We start from the raw sequence: 26493 nt of genomic DNA, 5'->3' as shown, positions 1-26493 counted from the left end.
AAGGTGCTAGATCCTCGGCAATGGCAGCGAGCATACCTGGGCTTTGCTTTATTGAGCTCTGTAGCTAACACGAGAAAGTAGGCATAATGCTTCATTATATTCACTAAGAGTATATTCAAGACATTTTTACAGATCATATTATTATCCATGGACGTATAAGTGTTTAGAAACTCATTTTAAAATAGTAACACCCAGAACAACCTGAATAAAGATCTTTACAATTTGGCCTGAGACCAATTGATAGACATACTGAAAGTCAAATTGTCCTTGACTTTTATTCTTAGCGGAAGTAGCTTGTCCTCAGGGAGATGTGCTAGAACTGTCTCTCTGGTCTCTGTTCCCAGCCCCTACCCCAGAACCCTTTGAATATTCAGTTTCTGGGTTTCTCCTAAAGTTGCTCCATTCTAGCACTCAGCTGGCCCCCACAGAGCCTCGATGGTTCTGCCTATACGTCATTGGTACGCTTCTTCTCGTTGCCTGGTCCTCTGCTGAGCTTCTATAGCAGCGCGCCATGCCTCTGTGAGAACTCCAAGGAAGTGACTCTGCCCTTCTTCATCGTAACCTGTAGACTGCCAGTTGCTTGAGGCAGAGCCCTTGCTGTCTTCTCAGAGGCTGGCAAAGCGTTCTTAGGGCCGTGGTGTCCGTTATCCCCGGGCCATGGTTTGCTGCTGCTCTGGAGGGTTTGCAGAGCAGCATTGAGACGCCATTTATTATTGATAGAGTGGAGTTGTACAAACAGCCACCTATGAACTGCTTCTTGTTCTCCAGTGCTGGCTGTGACATGAAGGTGACGGCACATCCAGTCTGTCTGAACTCACATCAGTGCAGGGATTGCTCCCGGCAGAACATGTTTACCTTCGGGCTTGGGACCGTGCTGGTCTGGCTCTCCTCCGGCAGCGTGTGGGACTAACAGTTTAACACTGTGTGCCGGCTGGTGAGCACCTAGAACCATACAGGTTGTTTTCTGGGAGCAGGAGTCATAGCAAGACATTTTTTGTGTACCACAACACACACGTGCCCAGCATACTTGGTATTCTTTTACGTTAGCAGTTCCCCAGTACAGCTCTAAAAATAGGCAGTATTTCCTGGGCTGTAGAAGAGCGTTGGAGACTGGAGCGTTGTAGCGCATTGCTTGTTCTCGAGGTGGAAGGAGCCTTATCTCCTACTACCGCTAATAGTACATGTATTGTGTGTGTGTGTGTGTGTGTGTGTGTGTGTACTTAAAGAACACAAAGTACATTTTTATAGAAAATATTCAAACAGCTCACATTTCCTTGTTTCAAGCTATAGACTACAACAAATAATGGATTCTCGATGAACTCAGAAGCATTTATGGTTTAGTTACTAAGGCTTGAATCCTTGCTGGAGGCAGTGATAACAATGGTAACAGAGGAGATGGGGATTGGTACATGAAGCCTCCTGACTCGAGGGGACTCCTGGTGGAACTGGGACATGGGTACATCACAGTTAAACCTGATTTGTTCCTATGAACCTCATTGGTTTAAATACGATTTCCTATCCAGGCACCGTGGCTCCACCTGTAATCCTAGCACTTAAGAGGCTGAGGCAGGATGATCAAAAGTTCAAGGTACCTAGTGAGTTATAGGCCAACTTGAGATCTACAGTAAAACTGTTTTAAAAAAATTTTAAAAAAAGATTAATTAATTAATGAGTTGCCTACTTTTCTTAATTTAGGACATTATAATGATTTTTAAATCAGGATGCATTCTTACTAGATTTTTTTTCTGCAGCTCATGGAACCTTACTAGATTTTTTATTTACTTTTATGTGTATGAATCTTTGCATGCATATATGTATGCCTAGTGCCTGCAGAGGCCAGAAGAGGGCACCAGATCCTCTGCAGCTGGCTTTTAATGGACAGTTGTGAGGTTGTGACTCACCACGGGGTGCTGGGTGCTGGCAACCCGACCTGGGTCCTTGGTGTGGGAGGGTGTTTTCTCCTGGAAACACATTGTTAATAACTGGTTCATAGTCTCTTTATCTTGTCTTACAGTAAAGGAGATTAGGGCTGAGGATATGGCTCACTGGTAAAGCATTCACCTAACAAGTACAAGCACTGGAAAAATAAACAGATAAGGAAGTAAGACTCTTCTCTTCAAGGGAGTTACATCCCATATCACTGAAGACGTCTTCCTGTAAATTAGTGCATTGAAGAATTAGCCAGGCATGGTATTGCATGACTATAATCCAAGCACTATGGAGGTAGCGGCAGGAGGATCAGGAGTTCAAGGCCATTCTTGGACCATATAGCAAGTTTGAGATCAGTCGACACAACAAGAACTTTTATCTCAACAATGAAGTAAATAGATCAATAAGAGATTTGTGAAGGTCTGGGGCCATAGTTTATTAGATCACTGCTTGGAGCATTTGTGCTCTAGGTTTGGTTCACAGCACCTACATGGGAAGTAAAAAAAAAAAAGAATTATAATAAAATATTATGCTAAAGCATCATAAGCTGTAAAAACTTGAAGAGGAGGTCCTGTAACCTGTACCTAGCTTAGTGTGGATCTTTGGCAGTACTGCAGAACAGAGACTGACCAGTTTCTTTTTCTGGAAAGAACCAGAAAAATATCTGGGTCGTAAGGGCCATGTGGTCTTAGTCATAAGTGCTCATTGCTGCCAAATTTTATCAGTACATTGTCTTATAAAACCTTATTTTTAAATGCTGCCAACAGGCCAGGCACAGCCAGAGCCCTCAGGTGGTGGCCTGACCGTCTCTGCTCTGGAATCATGGCTAGATGGGTATTCTTCTGAGTGCTTAGGGAGCCAGTGAGCACTGGGAACCGTTCTGTGTTCTTTGAGAGCAAGTCTTGCTGGAACAGTTGCTTCCCATAGTTTTCCAACTATGACTGTAACACAAGTTCAAGGTATGGTTTATTTTTACTTCACTCAGGCATTTTGCAAAATGTTTCAAAAGGAGTTTTCATAGAAGATAGAAAAAAAAAAAACCATGTGGAGCACTGCAGCTAGGTGATTGATTCTTTGTACCCTGCCCTCTTCTAACCGATAAGACGTGTGGGCAGATGGCAGTGTAAGGAAACAATGTGAATGAATGAATGAATGAATGAATGCTAATAGAAAAATAATATTGTGACTTAAAGATACACTGCATCTTTTAGCTTTTGAAATAAACATTCAGGTAGTAAATTATCCCAGTTTTTACGATGACAATCTTTCTCTCATAGTCATGCTGAGTTGCTCAGAGTGCTGTGACTCCCCACTGACACCACAGGCAGTGACCTATTCAGTTGCACTTCTTTCTCCTCAGCTCTGGAACGCTCTGCATTTTTCAGCCAACACAGAAATGGTTAGCAGTGCACCCCTGATCCTTCCAGTCACAATTTGAGACACCCAGGAAAGTTTAAATTATGTGTAGTTTCCAAAAGACAGAAAGTTCACGGATGTCAGACTGTGTGTGTGTGTGTGTGTGTGTGTGTGTGTGTGTGTGTGTGTATGTATTTGTGTGTTAGTTAGTTAGTAAGTGTTTTTACAGGGCCAGACTAAGAGGACTGGAAAGGGGCTCCTTTGACTGTAGCAGTTTCCATCCACCCATCCGTCCATCCATTCATTCATCCCTCTGTCCATCATGTTCTGTGCCCAGTCTTTACGTCTCATGAAAGCTGTGTGCTTGACTGAAGTCTCTTCACACGGTGCATTGCAAACAATGTGCATGGTTTGTGTCTTTCCAAAGTGCGTTTCTGGTGACGATAAAAGTCTTTCCCTTTTGTCTAGAATGCATACACAGCCACGGCTATCAATAGCACCAACTTCTGCACCTCAGCAAAGGATGCCTTTGTCATTTTGGTGGAGAATGCTTTGCGAGTGGCTGCCATCAACACAGTGGGGGACTTCATGTTATTCCTAGGCAAGGTAAGACCAGCTGCATTGTCTGAGACAAGCGGGATGTCTGAGTAAATGTATGAAGTTTTGTTCTTTAATTTAAAAAAACTACCTAGCCTAGCACAAAACTGGAAGTCATTTGCTATGTGGCAAACATTTATAACACCTTGATTATGCATTAGATACTTCTTAATTTACTTCATATGTATTATGTTCATTTAATCTTCATAATAAATTTACGAGTTAAGCTGTTCTTCTCAGTTAACAGGAGTACTGGTACAGCAAGGCTGAATTATCAGCCTATTTCTCTGTATATGTTGTGAACTATAACAAATTAGGAGAGATGGTGAGGTAGCTCGGTGGGTAAAGGCACCTGCTGCACAAGTCCGGCAACCTGAGTTCGATCCCTAGAGCCAGCAGCAATGTAAAGGTTCCACATGCTTGTCTTCTAACCCCAATATGTATGTCATGGCATGGGCATTCCCTCCCCGTGATGATGCATGTGCACAATTTTCACTGTCTCTCTCCACATCCATAGATACATATGTAGAGATATGTATATATCTATAGAAACCATGTCTGTCTATATCCATAGATACATATGTATAGATCTATATACACATATCTATATGCATACAGATAGCTAGATAGCTTGAGAGATGGGGTGTTCTCTCTGTTGTATAGTCTTGGCTGTCAGAAACTCACTTTGTAGGTCAGACTGACTTTGATCTCCCAGAGACCCACCCACCTGTGTCTGCTGGGATTAAAGGTGTGTGTTATTTGTTTTTGTTTTTAAGAAGGAATTGGGAGGGATATAGCTGGTTAAATACTTGCCAGCCTATGCAGAGCTACAGCCTCAATCCCCAAAACCACACATAGAAAAAAGAATTAGGAAACAGTCTTTGTAGTGATGAGGCTTGTCTTGACTGCTTCTTGTCAAATTATCACAAACATAGACCTATCTGTGAAGAGAGAATCTTAACCGAGAAAATGCCTACATAAGATTGATCTATAGGTAAGTCTTTGGAAGCATTTTCTTCATTAGTGATTGAAAGCGAAGGCCCAGTCCCTGGGTAGGCGGTCCTGTGTTGTATAAGAAAGTAGGCTGAGCAAATCACGAGAGGCAAGCCAGTGAGCATCACCCTCGATGACTTTAGTCCCTGCTTCCAGGTTCCTGGCTTGAGTTCCTGCTCTGCCTGCCTTCAGTGGTGGACTGTCGCCTGAAAGTACAAGATGAAATGAATGCTTTCCTTCCCATGTTGCTCTTGGTCATAGCAACAGAAAAGTAGCTACTGCAGGGGCAAGATTGCACTTGGAGCCTGGAGTCTAGCTTCCTGGATTTCTATCGTGCTGCTGCCTGCTACTGGTTGTGTGACTATTGGTACAGTTGGGATAAGAATAGGGACATATTTATAGGATGGTGAGGCTTAAACTGGTTAATACATGCAGGGTATCTAGGACAGTGCTTGACACATTGTTAGTTTTTGGTGAATGTTAGCAGTTTTGGGTTTAATGTTAGATGTTATTATATAAAAATCCTTTTAAAATAGAGCTGTTAGGGAACAAGACCTACTTTCTTTAGAGCCGAGAAAAGAGTTTATTCTGTGCCACCAAAATCTACTAAATCATAAATAGCATTGTGCTTAGATTTCACTGCACCAGAAGCTACTTAGGAGACTGGAAAAGAAGGAAAGGATTGTAGAGAGGCAGCATCACTAGAATGTTCCTCACGGTGCCTTTGACCCACCAGTGAAGTCACAGCTTTGTGTCTCTGTGGTGGAGCTGTCACGGCCTGTGACCTGTTGTTCCTGTTCTTTCTGTTCGTAGTCTCCTACACCTTCCCTGTCTTGCCTTGATGATCTCCATCTACTCATGGGTCACTGTCCCATTAAGCACCATTCTTAAACACTGGGTTTTGAAAAGGAAAAAACATTGGTGTGGTGGAAGCACAGCTTTACGCAGCTTGAAGTGCGCAGCTTCATGGGGAGCTGTCGTCTGAAAACAGTTAAGGATAATTACTTTGAATATCTGTAATTAAAGTTTACATTGTCACAGATTTGCTTGTGGCATGTTTTTATAGGAGAGGGCATTTTTTTACAGTAAAGGTGAAATGTATCAGTCAGTGGTCCCTAAGGGCCAAGAACAGAGCTTTACGGTGTGGACTGAATGCGACACCTGGTGATTCAGCAAGGGCTTAGATTCTTTGTTTTATTTGTATTATTTTTATTTACAAATTTATAACTTATCCCTATCGTTGAAATAGAATGAACACACGGGAGGGTGGGGGAGGAGCACAGAGGGAATGGCGGATGAATGAGGAGGACTTATACTACCTGGAGGTTCCGATCATCCCATGGAAGGTGACCTGTTACTGCTATCTTTATATTTTGTAGCAGGCGGAACCAAAGTGTAGAGAGGTCGTTAGTTGGCCACATTTTGAGCACTTGAATTTGGCAAGACTGGAGTTGATATTCTGACTTGTCTGATCTGACCATGAACAATCATTATTACAAAGACCCCTGAAAACAGTTATAAATACAAAATAAATGTATCTTTATTTATAATAGGAACCCTTTGTAAATAGTGTAATGCCAAGTACTAGCGAAATGACTAAATTTAAGATCCAGCCTAATAAACCATTATCTTTTTGTGAGTTTCAAATATGATGAAGAAATGTATATAATGCAGTCAGTGGAAAGGTTGAGCAAACCTAGTGGGCTGTCACAATAGTGTTTAAAAAGCATGTGTCAAGCCGGGCGATGGTGGCGCACGCCTTTAATCCCAGCACTCAGGAGGCAGAGGCAGGCGAATCTCTGTGAGTCGAGACCAGCCTGGTCTACAGAGCTAGTCCCAGGACAGGCTCCAAAGCCACAGAGAAACCCTGTCTCGAAAAACCAAAAAAAAAAAAAAAAAAAAGATGTAAAAGCGTGTGTCACCGATGAGAGCTGAAGCTTGGTGGCAAGCGTGTACTGAGCATGCACAAGGCTCTAGGCATGATCTCCAGCACCCCTGAACAAAAAACCAATAAGTCAACTAAAGTGTCCATTAGAAGAACTAAGGCTGGTCTCAGAACATTGACTCTGGATACCCCGCACTCCTCCCCGTTAGATTCCCTAAAGACAATTCTCTGTCCATTCAGCGTGCATCCCTTCTATAAGGAAGACTTTGCAGACAGCGAAATGCAGTGGTTTTTAATTAACTTTGTGAGTTCTGCTTCTAACATGCTAGTAATCCTCCTGAAAGGTTTCCTTTGGATTTGTCATATCGTTTATTCGCTCCACAGATGCAGACTGTTTGCCTGTGATGTGCTCGAATCCTGGGCGCTGTCTGTGTGCTAACCAGCTTGGGTGGTGGGGAAAGGAGAAATCGCTCTCCTTCTTTCCACTTGAGACTATAAGCATTTCAAGTTGAGTAAAAATTTCCTAAATGTGGTTATACATTTGTGTCATTTCTTGACCATTTCTCTGGTGAGCCTTTTAAAAAAAAAAAAAAACAAAAAAACAGTTAAACTAGTTAAGTTATATTACAATGAAATTTCTTGTGTAAATTCTCCCATGTTAATTATTGCTGGCTTAATTCAGTCCTAGACATCCAGAAGTGGAATTGATTGGGGTTCTTAATGTGATTTACTAAATTAAAATTTTAATAGTAAGAGAAGTGGAGGCTGGAGATAGCTTTGGGGTTAGGAGCATTTACTGCTCTTGCACAAGGCGCTGGTCCAGTTCCCAGAATCCACCAGTGTTTCACAAACATCTATTAACTCCAGTTCCAGGGAGACTCTCTTCTGGTCTCTGCAGGGGCACAGGCACATATGTGGTGCACATAAATACATGTTTACAAACATGCATACCCATAAAATAAAAATAAAAATTTTAATAATAACATTATAACACTGAAAGTTACTTTTAAAACAGTAAAATAAGCTTTTTCCTTACTCCGTGGCCTTGGATAGGTTGGCTGATACTTCCGACCGTGTCCCTCAGTCTGAGAAATGGGGTTGATAATGTTTAGCATCAAGTATTTTTAACATTATTGGTAAGCTGAAATAAAATGCCTTAAAAAGAACTCTGAAGTGCATGTGACAAGGAAGCTTTCGATGGTTCTTCACAATGACCAAGCTGATTTTTCTTTCGGTTTTAGCATGGATGTGGATATACCGGGCAATTTTTGCTTCACACGTAGTCCCAACCTAAGCTTCATGGAAAATTACATTATAGTTACCATATATTCCACATGAAATAAAATATGAAACAGAGGACAACTTTGAAGAATAGAGTTGGTTGTTGCAGTATCATTTATATATGAAAACACTATAAATCTCTAATAGTAGGGAAATGATTAAATAAGTTCTGAATCACTTAGAAGATGAAATTATACAATTAAGGAAGTATTTGCCAAATATTTATAATATTACTCCAGATTGCAATGAAAAGTTTTTTATTGTTTTTGTATATAATATAATTCATATATGTAGGAATACTTTTTAAAAAAACATATCAGCTGGGTGGTGGTGGCGCACGCCTTTAATCCCAGCACTCAGGAGGCAGAGGCAGGCAGATCTCTGTGAGTTCGAGACCAGCCTGGTCTACAAGAGCTAGTTCCAGGACAGGCTTCAAAACCATAGAGAAACCCTGTCTCGAAAAACCAAAAAAAAAAAAATATCAATTCCAACATCAACAATTTTATACACTTAACCCAACTTTTTAAAAATATTCACGCATTTATCTCAAAATTTATTACTAGATTCTGAGTGGGTAAGGTTTTTTCATGAACCATATGACATTTGGAAAACTGAGTTGCCTTTAATGTAAGCATAAATCATCTACTGTGTGTTCTTAGATTTATGTGAGGCCTGTGAGTGACTTTCTGTGTAGTTATAGGTAGCATGTACATTTTAATTTGAGGTGGGACAGCCATGTGCACCCGTCACTGACGAAGAGTTCTTTTAAGTCTGCAGCGATGAAGACGCACTACTGGCGGCCGTGGGGTATTAAGTGTGGTCTCTGCTCTCTCTGCTCCAGGTGCTGATAGTCTGCAGCACGGGCTTGGCTGGCATTATGCTGCTCAACTACCAGCAAGACTACACAGTATGGGTGCTGCCTCTGATCATCGTCTGCCTCTTTGCTTTCCTAGTCGCCCATTGCTTCCTGTCCATTTACGAAATGGTAGTGGATGTATTGTTCTTGTGTTTTGCCATTGATACAAAATATAATGACGGGAGCCCTGGCCGGGAATTCTATATGGATAAAGTGCTGATGGTAAGTGCTTGAAACGTTCTCCACGACTTGAGGGGTAAAAGTGGGAACAGTGTTTTCAAAAACACAGTGTGGTTGATTCCCACAGAGAATCCGGTACTAACACTGTAGGACTTAATCACAAGTCAAGTTTGTCTTGGAAAAATTGAGGTAGGTCTTCCCGGTATGGAAGAGACCATTTCAGATCTGCCTACTGAAGAATGGTCTCAATAGTTCTAAAAACTCTTCCATCCTGTCTGCCCTCTCTGCACTACACAGATTTGAATGGACTTTTAAAACATGTCTTCTAGCCACTGATCCCAGTGTCCTACCTGAAGTAGTTCTTAAAGACAAAGCCCTTGTTTTCCTATCCTGATTGCCTTTCTCCAGCAACCACTTATCCAAGGCTATTACCATTGACCCTGGGTAAATGCACAGGCCAGGTTAAAGGCATTCCCAATGAATACAGGGAATACAATGTCAAAAGTTTTTTGTACTGACTCTTCATAAGCATACTGTATCCATATTTATCTATGCAGCCCCCGAAGTTTGTCTGTATTAGAAAGTCGGTTGAATTTGGGAACAATCTGAAAGCCATATTAAAAGGCTCCGAGGTCCTGGAGAGTGGTTATGAGTATGCGCCCCTCAGGCAGAGGACCAGCTGACAGCTCCCAGCACTCCCATGGCTCCTGCAGAACTTTCTGGCACTTCAGCTCCAGGGGGTCCCACACCCTCTTCTGGCTTCCTTGGGCCCTGCACACACATGGTGCACATATGTACATGTGCATAAAATGTTTTTAAAAAATTAAAATATTTTAAAATCGCTGTAAATTCAGTTTTATTGTTGCTAAATGGCACCATACTAAAGATACTTAAAGACTGAATATGGTGCATTGAGACAATGAGCCATTTTTTCACAGTGTGGGGTATCCAGTTGAATCTGAAGTAAATGTGTGAATAACTTTTTTTTTTTTTTTTTTAGTTCAGTAGTGAAAAATTGACGGTAATTGAACTGAGCTGTTTGATACTGATAGTCCCTGGCTTAGAGCATCGTGAACTAAACGTTGGATGCTTTCCTAAGTCCTCAGTGAATTCTGTCTGGTTGTTTTCTGTGGAGTTGCACCTGCATTTCGGTCTTCTGTGATAGAGCAGTTCAAGGGACATTGCTGTTAATCAATTTTATTTTCAGATAAACTCTATGTAGTCCATGCTCACCTTGAACGTGTGCTTTCCCCGCCTCCATCTCCCTGGTGTTGGACTTGGAGGCGGGAACCGCCATGCTCTGACAGAAACAGTTTTCCTCCTTGGTTTTCTTCTGTAGGGATGCTGAGGGTACTGGGGAGGAGTACGCTACAGGCTTTGATAGGGCAGCACAGCCCCTGGGGAGACGCCTCTTCTAACCTCTTCGGACCACACTTTATGGTTGATGCCTCCATGGCTCTGCTTCACAGAGCACTAGCTAGAGCTGGCAATAGCAGGATACGGGTGATAAGGACGGGATGCTAAGGCTAGAGAGAGACTTTGAAAGTAGCTGACCTGTGGTTTCGTTTTGGTTTCCGGGATGTAGGGGTGCTGTTTTTTTTTTTTTTTTTTTTAAGGTATTTCATGCTTACTAGAACTGCGTTCTAGGTCTTTGTTATAAGCAGAGGCTGATGAGTGGGGTGTGGTGGTGCACATCTATAATCCTAGGCAGTGCAGGAGAATTGCTGTGAGATTAAAGCCAGCCTGGGCCATAGAGCGAGTGGCAGGCTGCCGGGGCTGCATAGTGAAACCCTGTCATATATATAGTTACAAACCAGAAGCTTTTGAAGCAAACTATTTTTGGTTCATTTTATCTTCATATGGAAAACAAAACTAAACAAACGAGATATTCTCAGTGTGGGGAAAATCACGCTCCTAAAACTGTTGGTTAGAACCAACATTATCTCTTGGAGCCATAGTGAGAATGTCAGGCTGGGAATACAGAGGAGACTTTACATCTGTGAATTGCAATCCATCCTGACAAATTCAGTAATTTACCTGTTCACTCAAGTATTGTTTAGCACATAAGGTTGCATCATTAAAATTCACCTGCTGACTGAAATCTGGAAAGATCCCCCAGTAATGCCATGCGGTCCATGTCTTGCAGGAATTTGTGGAAACCAGTAGGAAGGCAATGAAAGAAGCTGGTAAGGGAGGCGTCGCCGATGCCAGAGAGCTAAAGCCCATGGTAGGTGGCGCTGAGGAGGTGGCCGCCCTCCACGAGTTCCACTTTCACTACCTGTCTCTCTCTGTCCTCACTGACTGCACGTCCTCTGGAGACGCGTTTGTCATCTGTATCACGCAGGACATGCTGCTCTTTCTGTTTGTCTGCTTACCCATCACGTGGATGGCAGAACTCGTGTCCCAGCTGAGACGACCATCTGTCAAAGTGAGCTGAAAGGAACAGCGCCCCTGCCAGGCTCAGGGCCAGGGGTGATGGCTTGCTCCAGTCAGAACTGGTCCTTTGTTTTCTGGCTGTCAGTGTATAGTTGTCTTCCCACTGGGCATTGAGGGGCATGCTTCTAGCAGCAGTTCGTTTTCATCATTGTGGAAGGTGACCCCGGAAGTTCCTTTCAGCTCGCTGAAGTTCATGTTCCTCCTTTTTTAAAAAACGATAAGTTCTGTTTACATTGCCGTCTTTGCCTCTTTGCGGACTTTTTCTTCTGTTGCTCAGAATGTACTTTCTTTGCTGTTGTTATTTCTGTCTGTTTGTTTATTTGGTTTGGTTTTGAGTTCCTTTCGCCTGCAAACAAGGAGATTTCCATCGATAGCCACATTCCATCTTGGTAAGACAGCCTGCTCTTCTCACACCTTAGCTGTAAAAGTAATCCGTTTTTCCCATCAGCCACAGATGATAATAGATTTAGACAGAGAGATGACTAATACTTAGGCAGAGCAGAGTGACGATCAGCTTAGTACCCCCGAGTTGTTTCTCTTGTAGATGTTCTCCTGGAGTGTAATAGCACATGTCTCAAATCTATACTGGTCTAACTAGAACCATGCTGCCAACCCAGCAGTGACATGAAGAATGTCACTTCTACTGCCTGGATGTCCTCATTGTTTAGGAAATAAAGAATCTAAGCCTAAAACTTTAAAGGGGCGTGTGTGTATGTGTGTGTGTATATACATATACATGCATACGTACATAAAAAAAAACCTGTAAAGAGCCTAGCTTGCCTCTCCCTCCTTTGTGGAAGTTGAAGCCTCCATTAAATCAATATTCATTAATAAACATTTTAAGAAAGGTGGAAATATTTGAATTTGAAGACCAGCCAATTTGGCCATGGCCTTGGAATGTATTTCCAACATGACTCTTAGTAAGTAGAAAGTAACTTGTGGTAGACCAGAATACAATATCCCTTCCCTACCAGAAACCCTAATTTATAGACACTAACCCTAAGAGAATCGCCCAAGTTTCTTAGCTTTCTGTTAGAACCCACAGCCTTCTCTCAATAGTATTTCCAGTTTTTGGCTGTGACCGGCTCCCCAAGAAATATGTTAAGATCTTCATTTGGGTTTTGCCTTCACTTTATGTTGTTCATCAGTTCATAGCTTTTTCTACAAGCTCAGTCCCCAAACACATCTTTTGTGTGCATTGTCCTTCTGGTGTGTTGGGCACTACAGCCTTTGACCTCCAAGAATGTCTCTCACTGTAAGTAGAGAAGACCCCCCCACCCCCAGAGCAGTGGGGAATGTCAGAGGCCAGCTGCTCTTCTTAAGCATGACATTGAACATTTCTTCTCATGCCCAGTAAAAATGACCAGAGTTGACGCCTGCTGTCCCCCAGCCCTCGTGTTGTAAGGAATCACCTGAGACCTTCACCACTGAACGTGAACCACGTGTTCTCATGTGCTGGGGTCCTCTTCTGGCGAAAGCTCTCCATGAGAGAGAATCATGTCTGTTTTGTAATGTAATATGTATAGCAACATCCACTGCTGCCTGTCTCCCTCCATATGAGCTGTTTTCATTTAGATTTTTTTTTATCCTGTACAAATATTTTTTTAAAATGAGGTTGTCAGATTGTCCACTTAATAGGGGATTGTGTTCACTAAATAAGAAGCTGCCACTTTTCTTTTTGAACTGTTTAAGAGAGCCCCACTAGTGTAAAAAACATTTTAAGATTCTTGAGGTCTCTCTCCAATTCTTAGAAGAGTTTGTTGAATGTAATGCTTTGGAGATCTGGCTGTCTGCTGCCATTCAAGGATAAGGTTTCAGAGGGGAGACCCAAGCTCTCTGGGGGAGTGAGCGGCAGTAGTGGGGGAGTAGGCTATGCGTGTCTCTCTGGTGACCCTGAAGGAAGTATGGCCTGCAGTATCCCAGCATCCTAGATTCAAGAGAGGAGTCTCAACTTATTTTGCCTTCTTGTTGTTGTGACCATGTGTGTATGCTAATAGCATCATTCATATCTCCTTTCAATGGTAATTTTCTAAGATTATACTCTGTATGACTTTGTCTTCTAGGCTTCGGGAGCAAGTTCTGCTTGAACATAGCCGGCGGTTATGGACCCCCATTGACATTCCAAAACAATATATACACATAACTATGTATTTGTGTGTGTGGGTGTGTGTATATATGTATATGTATGTGTGTATATATATGTATATGTATATACACACACACACATAATCAGCCAAAATCAGAGAAAAGGAACAGGGATTTAATACCTTTTTTATGCTTATTTTTGTCAAACATGTACTCCTTTCATACGGGTGGCTTTTACAAGGCAACTTCCGTCGTTTAATGTTTTCAATTGTAATTGTCTTAATGGAAATGTTAGATTCATATCTGATTAACATTTTTAATAACTAGAGGAAATTTTAACTTTAGTTACTTGACCTAGGTAAAAATTACTGTACCAAATTCTTGTGTAAGTTCTTGCAGGGGTGATTGCCCCAGTGTACGTTAAAATCAGAATCTTATTTCACTGATGCATAAGTCCTAGCGTGTCAGGCTAGGCGTGTGCGCTCAGTCTGTGTCCCCCAATCCAACAAGCCATGTCATTTTACTTTCCGAAGCATCTGAGTGGGCCCGTTTTGGGAAATTTCATAATAGCTCATGCATTTTGTTAGCTGACATTCAAAAGTAACCAACTCCTCAGGTATTTGTAGTTTGCCCTAACGCTTCTATAGAAGGAAGTAGGAAAGCAGAGAAAGAAAGGGGTAGATAATCTTTATTATGCAAACTTTTTTCTTGTATTTCGTCTTTTTCCTTTCTGACGTTTTAGTAGCATCCACCACACATCTGTGGGCCTGATTTTAAAGGAAGCTGGGGCACCCAGCGAGTTTAGCCTTTACGTTTCTGTGTATTGATTTTCAGCTTAGGTAGTTCTAGAAGGCATGAAAGAGAGAGAAACACGGAGCAGGAAGCATTGGGAATCCCAGTGCTTTGCTTTCGTTTCAGGGGCAGGTCAGGAGCTTAGGGTTAAACGGCCATCTGTTCAAATGCTCGCTATAAAATCTGAACACACTGGCAGGTGCTCCACTCCTTGGTCATCCGTTGAGTATCCAGAGTTCTACAACGTGTAACCGAAGAACTGGTTAGTGTTAATCCTCAAGTGTGAATGTTCTTTACGTTTGGGGGTACATCTGGGGTATTATGTTTTGCTGGGTTTTTTTTCCATTCCTAAAGCTTACCAGATATGAATGGCTAATATTCCATTGTTCTGCTTATTGTAATGGTGAATGCTTTAAGAAAAAAAAGTGTAATTTGCTAAGAATAATTCATGATCTGTTTATGCGATAACTCCTTTTTGTTACAATTTTTTTAAAAAAGCTATTTTTGTTAATGTAAAGTAAATATTTCAGAGCAAATTTTTTAAACTTATTGCACTAAATACAGGCTCTGTAAAAAAAAAAAAAAAAGCCTCAGCATTTATCATTCCATGGAAGGAGAATCTTTTGAAAGAAAGCATTGCCTACCAGACCTAGACAGTGAATTAGACTGGTGTTATGGAATTGCACACAACGTCCCGAGGGCTCACTAAGCAGCTGTTTGCTAATGTGCTTCCTTTCAAAGGGTTGGACCTTTAAATTGCTGCAAAAGGTAAATTGTATTTTCTTTTTTAAGTACTGGTGTTCTTTAATCTAGCTAGGCTAAATTCTGCTAAATGCCTTGGTTTCTTTTCAAAGCTCATGAATATTTCTGAATCTTCAGAGTATTTGCAATAAGAGTCTGGATTAAAATGACAACAAACCACACACACACACAGTTAAGAGTTCATTTCTAAGCAGGATCCGGGAAACCAGTGTTGAGAGCATAGCGCTTGCGAAATAACAATTTGCCAGAAATTAACATCTAACATCTAGTGTTGCCAAATAGTGTCGCTGTCTTTTATATCATTTGAAATGGAATTTAATTATGTAACCTAACAACTGTCCTAGTAGGTGAGAGGGGGGAAAATCAGAGTACCGTGTGGCTCATAGCCGCCCAGATTTCGGACATTCAGACACATTGAGAACTAAAGTTAGAATGGGCAGAAGCCTGGAAGATGGGTCTCCCAGCAGAAGACATTCCAGGAGCTAGCCATTTTAGGAGGTGTCCCTCCAAAGTGACGTGATGACGGACTTGAACTTGGGAATCAGGTTCTGCTCACTTGGACGTCCCTGCATCATGGACTCTTGCTGCCCCTGTTCCATGTGCTCGCAATTCCAGCTACTGGAAACCACCAGGAATGCTTTCTAATTATCATTTGCAACTAGAACTGTAATCAGAAAGAAAATTTGTATTTTTGTATAACTTGATTGTGTGTCATTTTATATAACAGGTCCTGTTTTACAAATAAATTTTGTTTTACTAACATTGTGTTTAGAAACTATGATCTATGTGTAACCATGTCATTTGAGTTCAATTAATTTCCAGGCTGTTTTCCCCGAGTACATTTTGTGTGCCATATAGTTATATGCAAATATGCATATCTATTACGCGGATGCACACAGAGAGATATTTGATGTATGGAATATCACTCTGCCCTGAGCTCCATCCTCTGACTGATCTTAGAAAGCCCAGCAGAGGCTTTTTAGTAATACTTAAGTGTTCCGCTTGGGTATCCCTGCTGCCTCTTCCTCCATTCATCTGCAAGTCATTCTCCTAGCTATGGGCTGCCTTACTGCCGTGTGCTCACCACTTCCATCTTCCACCCAAGTGAGAAGAATAGACCAAGAGCAAAAATTATCTGTGAAATCTGGTCACCTGACTAACTTTATAAACCACTTTGTTCTATAGTGTGACTTCCTCCTTTTTCTGGGATGGTTTCTCAGCACCACACTTTGGAGTCCTGTCTCTGGAATTAGACTAGGGGTCTCCTTTTAAAGATGGTAGTGGTGTCCTCGGAGCCAAATGATCTCTGCCACCAGATGTTTAAGAGCCTGGTGCGTGATTTAGACCTGCTGGACTCCTGCCTCCAGAATAAGTTGTCCTATTACTGTAGTGTGGGAGGAGAAGGGTTCAGTTTATTTCCGTGTGAACCCATGAGCCCCATCTTCAGCAAGAGGCTTACTAGTGCAATAATAATAAACCATGAACACTTAGCCAGGGCGCTGAGATTGTATAATCCCTGCACGGATGAGCAGAGCTCAACACGGGTTGTTCCTTGAAACCATTTAATGCAATGGTTAATGTTTAGGATTAAAAGTTTTCATCCTCGCCTACAGATGTTAAAGTTCTAACTCCATGCCATTTAAGTAGCTTAGTTGGCTTGGTTCTCAGTCTTCCCTAATGGAGGTACTTATTGAGCGTATTTAAAAATTATGCTTGAAGTATGTTTTCTTTGATAGAGTTGTCCTTTTACTCTTAGTTTTTCCTTTCTCCTTTTCTTTCTTCCTCTTTCAATGAAAGGCATTAAGCTTCTAATTATATAACCTCTGCCCAATACCTTGGACCATGTCTGCCTTCTGCCATCTTCTGAAGATTCCACCCTGGTCAGGCATAGACTACTTTATCCTGGTCCTGGGCTGCTTTAAGTGTGACTCATAAATACCTCTCCTCTGAATAGTGCAGGAGATTCATGCTCCAGGTACCTGCTTGCCACACGGTGCCACTACCCCACTCCCCCTCTGGGCCTCGGATATACCGTGCACAGCCTTTTGTCCTGAGTGCTCCTTCAGGGGGTCCCTGTACTAGCAGAGCAGCATTGGGAAATCAGCTCCAAAACCAGAGCTATAGGTTAGGGTGATGTGAACATTTTATTCTATTTTTGGCTTCTCGTTTGACTTGGGGTCTCCAATAGCTCTACTGCAATTTCTGAGAAGTTTCCTTCAAAAGGTTCTATGAGCTTTCATCTTTTAATAAGTAAGTTCTGTGCTGGGGGTATAGTTCAGTGACAAGATCAGTTGTCACAAGGCCCAGTACCACCCCTCTCCCCTAAAATATCAGTGTCAGCTCAATATTGCTTTCCGATGGCCACTTGGAAGACAAACACACAGCCAGAAATCTGGAGGTTTATCAATGCCCCTGATGCCGTTAATCTCAGTATTCCTTTCATGCATTCTGTCTGACAGATAGAAGGGCTTGCTACAGTTAAGATGTGGTCTGTGAATATATATTAGAGAATTATGGGATCCGAAGTAAATGCACGAAGCAGAGCTTTGTGTTCTACATTCATAGCTCAGAATGCCTTTTGCTTTCGATGCATATTCATGGAGCTGTGCGTATTACGGAGTTCGTGTTAACCCTTTTGGAAAGTAGGCATTGTTCATATACAGTGGCTGCTTGCAGAATTAGCTTGTCTTCATTTAGTGGCATATGGCCTAGTTTCTGAAAAAGCAGGATCTTGGAGTATGTCAAGAAAAAAAAGTCTAAAGTTAATAAGCTTGAGAACAATATGAAAATTCAATATATTATCTATAGTGAAAAGTTTGAGAAAACACGCTTTTCCCATTGGAATTTTATAAATTTGAGCCAAATCTTTATTCCATATTTTAAGAAGATAATTTCAATTCGAAATTTAAAACTTTGAAAATATCTTTCTATAAAGCCTCAATACAGAACTTTTTAACTTGTGTCTATTTGTGGAAAACCTTTTCTGTAGAACTATTCTTTCTTCCTCCCCATTTTGATTTCTTTGTATGCTTAACAATAGACCAACGATTGATTTTTTTTTCTTGCATGAACAATTGCTTCCTTTGTCAATTACAAAATACCGGATTTAAGTTTGGGTACTTTTAGGGGGACGTGAATTTGTTCAAAAGATAAGAAATTGTTAGGGACCCAAATATTACACAGATCTTAAATTTTTATACTCAGTTTACACCCTAAGTGATTTCTTTTCCAGACCAGAAAGCTCAGAAAAAAAATCAGGCATTTATTCATAATTTAATCAAGATCCAGTTGATTAAGAAAACATTGATTCATTTATCCATGTTCCAGATGTTTTTCTCTTCATTTGCTGGTATCCAAATTTAGTATTTGAAATTCTGAATCCGGTTTGAATGACCATATGGTCCCTTTGCACTCGTGGAAGCTGTGAACTGCCTCCCAAATGTACCTCTCTGCCTGCATTTCTCCAACATTCCTCCTCCACGTGCTCAGACCGCCTACTACCTGCCCACGGGGATGATGCTAATAATCTCTGACCACTTCCAGGTTGCACATAGAAACCACACTGGTCTGAATGGGTGACGCTGGGTCATTACACCACTGTGATCTCGCTCTACCTTGGAAGTGTGAGGTGGAATGTGTCCTGGGGGAATTATTTCAAGTGGAGTCGGGTGCACCCTAACACAGATGAAAAGAGAACCCTTGTCCTTAGACATCTACACACATCTACACATAGCACAGCTATTTTCATGTACTCCGATACGGCATTCTGTGGCGTACTGTGACCAGTATAGACCCGTCTTTAAAATACATCTGTCAGCACGAAGGAAAACAGATGAAGACAATAATAATGAGTTAACTGAAGGAGAGTGGGTACTTGATTTAAAAAAAAAAAAAAAAAGTTGAATGACTAGTTGAAGTTGCTGGTGCTGGGAGTAGAAGTTCAAAGTTCAACACCAACCCCTCCACCCAGCACACGCATGCGCATATACACGCATGCATGCACACATGCACCAGATGTTGGCTGTCCTTAGGTTTCCCCATGCAGTAGAGAGCAGGGTTAGACCACTCTGATGGTGGGTCCTGCCTCCATTTTCTGTGTCCACTCCTTCCTTCCTGCTTGAGGAGGCCTGAAGAGTCCATTGCTGCCACAGCTCACCCTTAGGTATGTAGCAGCTCTCCAGGAAGACTCTCTAGGCCCTTGAAAAGGCGGGTACAAGTTTATTAAAGGTTCAACCCCGGTGCGTCCCAGTTCATAGTGTCAGATGTTAAACCACTATCTCTATTGTCTGGCTCAACAAAGCAGTAGCAATCCAGCTGGCAGGCCAGTGAAGAAATACCAGAAGTCAACTCTACCTTGAACCCTTAAGGCTAGCATGAACCTTCCACACCTGTAAATGGAGAGCCCCCTGCTGTAAATGGGTAGAATAGGAGGGAAACATTGAGTAACTTGATTGATTGCCATGGAAAAGAAATACATGACTTAAAGGGAACTTCCTGGCTTTTGTCTTTGACTTTACCTACGCATCCTGCTGGTTAGGAATGTCATTTGTGCTAGTTGTTGCTGGAGAAATGGATTTTAAATGTATAAGAAAGTAAGCCGTGGAAAGATTTGGAGAATATGTATAGAGAGAAGGGGTCCGGTGGACTACTCTTATCAGCCTCTAAAAGCTGTGGAGACCCTCCTTGTTTAACCATGGGGTTGTCAGGACAGGGTCCCCTGGCCCCGTACATTGTATTGGAAATATATTACATAGAAATATGGAGGCTGGAGGTTTTGACCAGGCACTATAAACTAACACTCTCCCTGGCCTCTGGGTTCGAGTACTCTGCTCGGCACTTCTTGAGTTTTAATTTGCAAGATGATCCTAAGGACATAGTCAGCTCAGTGTGTGTTGCTCTGCTGCCTTCCATCCTCTTTCGGAGCTCTGAAGTATGTGGGAAGACGTTTCAAGGTGTCGGTCTCAGAATATTTAGGAGCACTAAATGCACTTCTACTAGATCTTGTAGTCAGTTCAAGTGGTTAGGATACGAGACAAGGGGGAGAACTCTACACCTGGCGGGCAGGGAAGAGCATGAAGGCATCTAACAAATGACAGAGGCGCTGCCAAAAACCAACCAAAGACAAAGCCTGTCTTTCGCCGACCAAACAGCCCAACTGTCTGTCCTGTCTGGGCCAGCCTTCCTGAACTTGAGTTTAGGCTAGCACTTGTAGACTAGAGACAACCAAGCTTTGAAGAAGACCTGTCAATACAACGGGGACCTGGTATTATTCTCTCAGGCTGTCTTCCGGCCCATGTCAAGCCTAGCCATTGTCCTGGGTGATGAGACCAGAAACAGAACATTCTAATGCATTTCCGTTCCGTTTTTGTCATTTGTCATTTGTTTCTATTTTCAGAGTGTTGAAATGAGCTTCTGTGTCACGTCTTGTCCCTTTCCACTAGAAATAGAAGGACACAGTTGAGCCTTCCATGGATTCTACAGTTTGTGGTCATTTCCCTTCATGTTATTTTGGGTTTGTTCTTACCATGGCGTCACCACACTATGCATGGGAGGAAACAAACATGTAGGTACTTGAACATGCCCCCCAGATGCACTTGTAGCCCTCGTGTCTTTGGCTATCATGACTAACACAGTGCAGACTTTGCACACAGAGCGTTATGCTCTCACGGGACTTAAGAACTATGTATATTAAGCAATTCACTTTCTGGAGCAATCAGCTCTTGCAGGCAGATGAACCGCCTGGAGCTCTGAGCTGGATAACATTCCATCTGGCTTCAGAGTTCAATGAGCTTACATGAAACGGAGCTTTGAAATGTTTTACTTGTGCAGAAATATGAATGAAGAAAAAAAAAGTGCTGGTCTAGTGCCGTTTTCTCTGTATGGACTCAGTTGCCAGAATTATAATGAAAACTGTATTTTAGTCTAACAAATGTATAGAATTTTTTATGTAATAAATAAAATTTTATAGGAAAGAGTATCATTGTCTACTGTGTCCTAACCCTTTCCCACACCCATGGTGGCAGTGGATAGGAAGTAGTCCCGACTTCAGGTCAGGTGACTGGTGTAAGAGTAGTCGAGGACTTCCTAGAACTCCTCATCTGAGGATGTTCCAGGGGCTTGGACTATGAAATATTAATATACCAAGTGTTTCTAAAGTCTAAAGTCATCTACCGCCTAACCAGCCTTCATTGTTGGTATCCGAGTGACCATGTGGCCGTATAACTGATAGAGTTACGACTGAGTCCAATCCAGGTAGAAGAGAAAGGCTTCCGTATGTGACCTTCCCCAGGGAAAGAATTCGTTGCACAGGTGCAGTGGCTCAGGTGACCAAAGCCTCTGTTTGTAGTGAATTAGTGGGTATGTGCAGTGGGGGCAGGTCATCATTTAACGTGAAGCTGTGCCCCCTTACAGTTTGTAAAATATCAAGTTTGTTCAAAACTAACCATTTGAAATGAAGCTAGGGACGAGGAAGGGATAGGCTTCCTAAGTGGAGGATCTGCGGCCCACACCTGTAAATCTCTCCTTGTTTTGCAAGTTGGGATTTTTCCTGAGGCCTAGCTTCCGAGTGATGCCTAGATAGCCCTGGGGTGTATTCCAGGATGCTCAAAGGAGCTGGTACCAGCTTTTGTGAGGCGTCTTCAAATAGTACAGGTGTTTGAGATGCTGAAGAACTAACCCGTCTAGACGTGTGGCATGATTCGGATACAGAATTACTTCCTCTCGCCTATATAATCCTCATGATTAAGGAGCTTATGAAAAGTCTCATTTCCTGAATGGTCCCCAAAAGTCATTTCTCTATGCTTTTATGGTCATGAAAAGTACACCCTGTAATAGAGCCCCAAACTTCAGAAAACAGGAAATCCAAGCTCTTTGACACGTGTGACTTAATGGCAGGGATAGATTCTGAAAAAAAAAAAAAATGCATCACTAGCTGATGTCACTGTAGTGTAACCATCTTCAAATGTGTTTATACGAACATTGATGGGTGCAGTATCCCTGGGTAAAATGATCTTAGAGGAGGAGACCGTCTTCATAAATTCAGTCACTGACCAAAATGTACTGACTGTGCTCACGCAGCCCAGCTTCGTGCACACGGAGTGACTGAAATCTGGGCTGTGCAGATAGACAGCTCTGAGCTCTCACCGAGGTTGAGCAGTTCAAAGGAAGCCAATGTCCCGTGAGGCTGCTTGGCTCCGTCATTCATCAGGAGCTGTGGTAGTAATCCACGCACAAGATCGCCCCTCTCCTTGTTGTTATTTTAGAGGTCACACATGGCAGTGGGGCCTTGAATTTGATGGCATGCTTCATTTATTGTCCAAATTCTAAGAAACATAGTTTTACTAGGTTGACTTTAGGATCAGAGTCTACTAGGTTGACTTTAGGATCCTGGAAAAAGAACTGGCTATATCAAGCCATCACATGGCCTTCTCAAATTTTTAATAGAAATATTAAAGTTCCTGAGATCTTACCAAGCTCCTAGGCCAAGTCTGTCAGCCTGGAGCGGCCACAGCTGAGAGAAATTGCCTTTAAGATGAAATTTCTGTGACTCACACTGGGAGACATGATGTTAAGGATATGTGGTCCGTTACTTTCCCCACCTCACCCAAAGGATTTGTGCAGCTTTCAACGAAATAATTTTAACCAGAATTCCCCCTAACCCGCCAAGGAGCAACAAGTGAAAAATAAGGAAGGAAGATAGTTAAGAAACCCTGGCCTGGGCATAAGACTACATTTAAATCTCTCTCTTTTTTAGACATTTCCAACAAAGAGCAAAAAGCAATGCAGGGACAGACATTTTAAATGTTAAATAAAAGCTGCGGCTGCACAGAAGGTGAATAGGAAAAGCTGGGCAGAATGGGCTGTAAATGTGATATAATAATAGTTAATAGATTAGGATAACATTCATAGTGCAGTCAGAAAAATGCAAGGGGGAAAGAATGTTTACAGCATTGCTCTACTTGATAAATAGTCTAAGTATACTAAGAAGTATAAGGGATGAGTTACTGCTCGTCAGCTGATGGGTTAATTTAAACTTGTTTAGATAGGAAGGTGTTCGGGGACTTTTTAAATTTTGATATATAAATATTCATAGCTAATGTTTGGGTTTTTGGTTTTTGAGACAAGGTCTCATTATGTAATATAGACTGGCCTTGAACTTATGATCCTCCTGCCTCAAGCCTTTCAAGTGATGAAATTGCAGATGTGGCACATGGTTATTGGCTAATCTTTGACAAAGGTCTGTTAATTTTATGATTCATAAACTCCTTTAAGGTTGTCTACTGACTAATTTTTGAATAATTAACACTAGCGGATAGTGTCACATCCAAAGAGTAAACATGAAATATTGAATTTTAAAAATGGGCCAGCAGTTTACCGACTATGGTCGCAAATATTTTAAACGTTTTCTTTCCCGTGTTTGCGTATCTCACATCCATGAACATTATTTTCAGTAGTTTGCCTTTCTTGACTCTTTTCCAGGCATTTAGTTTTTCAAAGTACGAGTTTTCATACAATTGCTCTGGTCATGCCTGTATTGGTATACAATAGAGCATCCATCACCCGGCATTACATACGTCAGCAAACACACCTGACTTCTGCCAACCACAGCTGGCTAACACTAAAACAGGCAAAGGTGCCGGAGCCTGGTGCCCTCTCCAGGAACACCGAGCATCCTGTAATGGTTAGCCAGGCTGTTCTACAGAAAGGCCAGAGAATGTCAGGTAATCTGGCAAGATTGTTCAATGGAAGTCATTGCATTAAAATGATAATTATTTTTTGTTAGAATGGTAATTGATCTCTGTGTTGGGAGCTTATAGGTATTTCACTCTGGTTGCTTTTTGTTTTCTTCGCTTGTCTGTGTACCAAGAATATTCCTGTGGGTTTTTTTTAACATGAAAAAGTCACGTTATATTAAAAACAACAACAACAACAACAACAGGACAGGGAAACTAATAAAATGGTAGTAACTAATCCAGTGGACTAGAAGAGAATGTTCCTGAACAAATCTTAGTGCTGGTAAGAATTTCATAGACGTTAAACATATGCACCAATTAAAACAAGGAGAGGATTTTAAATAAATGACATGTAGGACCAGTGGCTGTAGTTTGATAACAAACCTTAGTCGACTCTAAATATATTTGTTTGGTGATTAGGCAAGGGATGAGTGAAGACCGCTAGCCTAGTTAGGTAGATTTGATAAATTGAGAAGGCCTAGAAAAATTATACAAATGACAAGCTGGTGAGATTCCTATCAGATTTGTGTAAAACATGACTGTATGGCTTATTCCAGATGTCTTCTGTGAGCATGTCTACCCAGTGTGCCAGGTGCACTGAGGATGTCTGAGGCCAGGCAGAAGTATGGGGTATCAGCCCAGTTGGGGATGGAGCAGCAATGGAGTTACAATGAGAATTGTGGTGGGAAGCATCAAGCGAATATGATCATAGTACTCTGAGACATTAAATACACTGAGCTTCATAGCAATGTGAAAAGAAAAGGAACACACTAATATTTGTAGAATTTTATTCAGTGGTAGAAGAGGTCGTCAAGAGACTACGTAAGTCTTGAAGGGTGAATGGAAAGTACCCGGATGGTGAAGGGTGTAGGGCCAATTAAACTACACCAGTGTGACCTGGAATGGAGAAAGCAATCGCCTAGACAGAAGGAGAAAAGTTCTTCCTGGAGATGTCCAGAGCAATGAACCTGGAGATCTGTGAATGTGGAGAAGATAGGGTACACTTGTGTGCTCCAGCCTAAGCTGAATTGTAGGGCGCCTGTAACAGGGTCGAAGCAGAGGGCTGGCCTAGGCGTATGGAGCCTGGAGGGAGACGGAAATGGAGCAACAGACAAGGCTATAAAGAGGCTGATGCAAGGTCCTGAGAGGTTTGGGGCAAGAAGAGGACAGCAGGGAAACCCAGCAGGCACGGTGACTGATTCGATGTGTGCTTTCCTAATCCCTCATTTACAGGCATGCATGCATACATACATGTGTGTGTGCATGTAAACTAGAAGTCAGTGCCATACATTCTTCCTAAACCCCTCCATATTTTTGGGACAGGGTCTCTTACGTGGAGGCCTACCCTCGGGGTGATGAGTGCCCCCTCTCTCTGCGGGGAGCTGGTGACAGATGACGAAATTCATTCACGCTCTCGTGTTCTAATTCACTAGATATTGGAAGTTGGAAATGTCTGCCTCTTCTGCTCAAGGCTCTGTTGTAATATACAAAATGAGCAAATTGGAGAGAAGCTGCGGGTCTTTGAACTAGTTATTGAGGCTAGGAAGGGTTTTTCCATTACCTGCTGGATGAGCCTCTTGAATCTATGGCCTCAGCTGAGAGTTCCCAAGCTCACCTGACTTAGGGGACTGCATGCAGATGCCCCTGCTTTGCTCTCCTGTTTGTCTCCTTAACTACCTGGTTGTTTCTGTTAACCAGGAGTAATTTACTTTTAGTGCACACATGTTTACATATTTATTCTTTTTCCAAGAAAGCATCCATTCAGAAAGATTATTAAAATAATAAAAACAAAATGCAGCAGGCAGGAGTAACAAATACCCCAAACTCTGGAGCGAATATGATCACAATACTCTGAGACCTTAAATACATTGAGCTTCCTAGCAATATAAAAAGAAAAGGAACACACTAATGTTTGTAGAATTTTATTCAGTGGTAGAAGAGGGTACAAGCATTCTTCATGTTACTGCCAATGCTGGATTAGCCTGTCCAGAGAGATGGTTTGGTGGGTAAAGTACTGGCTATATGAAACCTGAGTTTGTCTTCCCAGAACTCATGTAAATACAGACTATGGCAGCATGTGCCTGTAAGTAAACTCAGTGCTGAGGGTTGGGGTGAAGACAGCTGGATAGAAGATGCTTGCTGTTTAGCAAGTCTAGCGTCCAGGTTCAATGAGAGACCCTGTCTTAAAAAAAAAAAATGATAGAGAGGAATAGAGGACGGCTATTTAGCATCAATATTTATCTTTCACATACATGCATGTAGATGTGCACACCTTCATGAGTGCATGCACACACATGTGAGTTTTTTGTTTGCTTTTTTAAGCAGGAAGAAACAAGAGCTGCCTAGTCTCTACCTTTCACAAACTCAGTCTGTTTAAGACAGCAAAGGGATAAGCAGAGGATTGGCGTGGAGTGTGACAGTTGCTCTAACAGCGCAGGAGTGCAGGGAGACCCACACGAAGGTGGGTGGGGTAAAGACGTGGAGATAGAGTGAATCTTTGGGGTGAGGTTTTTCAGCAGAGACGTGCGCACGTGCTTGTGCGTGCCTGTGTGTGTGTATAAGAGGTAGTATTTCAGGTTCTGTATTAAAGAGCGTGCGTGTGTGTGTGT

The 26493-nt window shown here is 42.0% G+C and overlaps 1 protein-coding gene across 3 annotated transcripts in view; it reads left to right on the top strand.

Annotated features, from left to right (window-relative positions):
• Slc44a1 (solute carrier family 44 member 1) overlaps nt 1-26493 on the top strand; it is a 149839-nt gene that overhangs the window by 98999 nt on the left and 24347 nt on the right. Inside the window, exons 13-16 of one of the 3 annotated variants that reach the window (XM_050164800.1) lie at nt 3754-3891; nt 8883-9119; nt 11224-11304; nt 13577-15912. In XM_050164800.1, coding sequence (XP_050020757.1) covers nt 3754-3891; nt 8883-9119; nt 11224-11304; nt 13577-13600 — 480 coding nt within the window. In that variant the 3' untranslated portion in view covers nt 13601-15912. Of the gene's footprint in view, nt 1-3753; nt 3892-8882; nt 9120-11223; nt 13553-13576; nt 15913-26493 lie in introns of those variants that run through there. The other 2 variants (XM_050164808.1, XM_050164791.1) reach the window with 2 other exon arrangements.

Source organism: Alexandromys fortis, unplaced genomic scaffold (assembly GCF_014885135.2).
Source record: "Alexandromys fortis isolate MF-2015 unplaced genomic scaffold, M_Fortis_MF-2015_v1.1 scaffold_18, whole genome shotgun sequence".
In the NCBI taxonomy this organism is placed as follows: domain Eukaryota; kingdom Metazoa; phylum Chordata; class Mammalia; order Rodentia; family Cricetidae; genus Alexandromys; species Alexandromys fortis.
The sequence above is the reverse complement of the archived record's forward strand: the minus strand, read 5'-3'. Positions and strand labels throughout refer to the sequence as shown.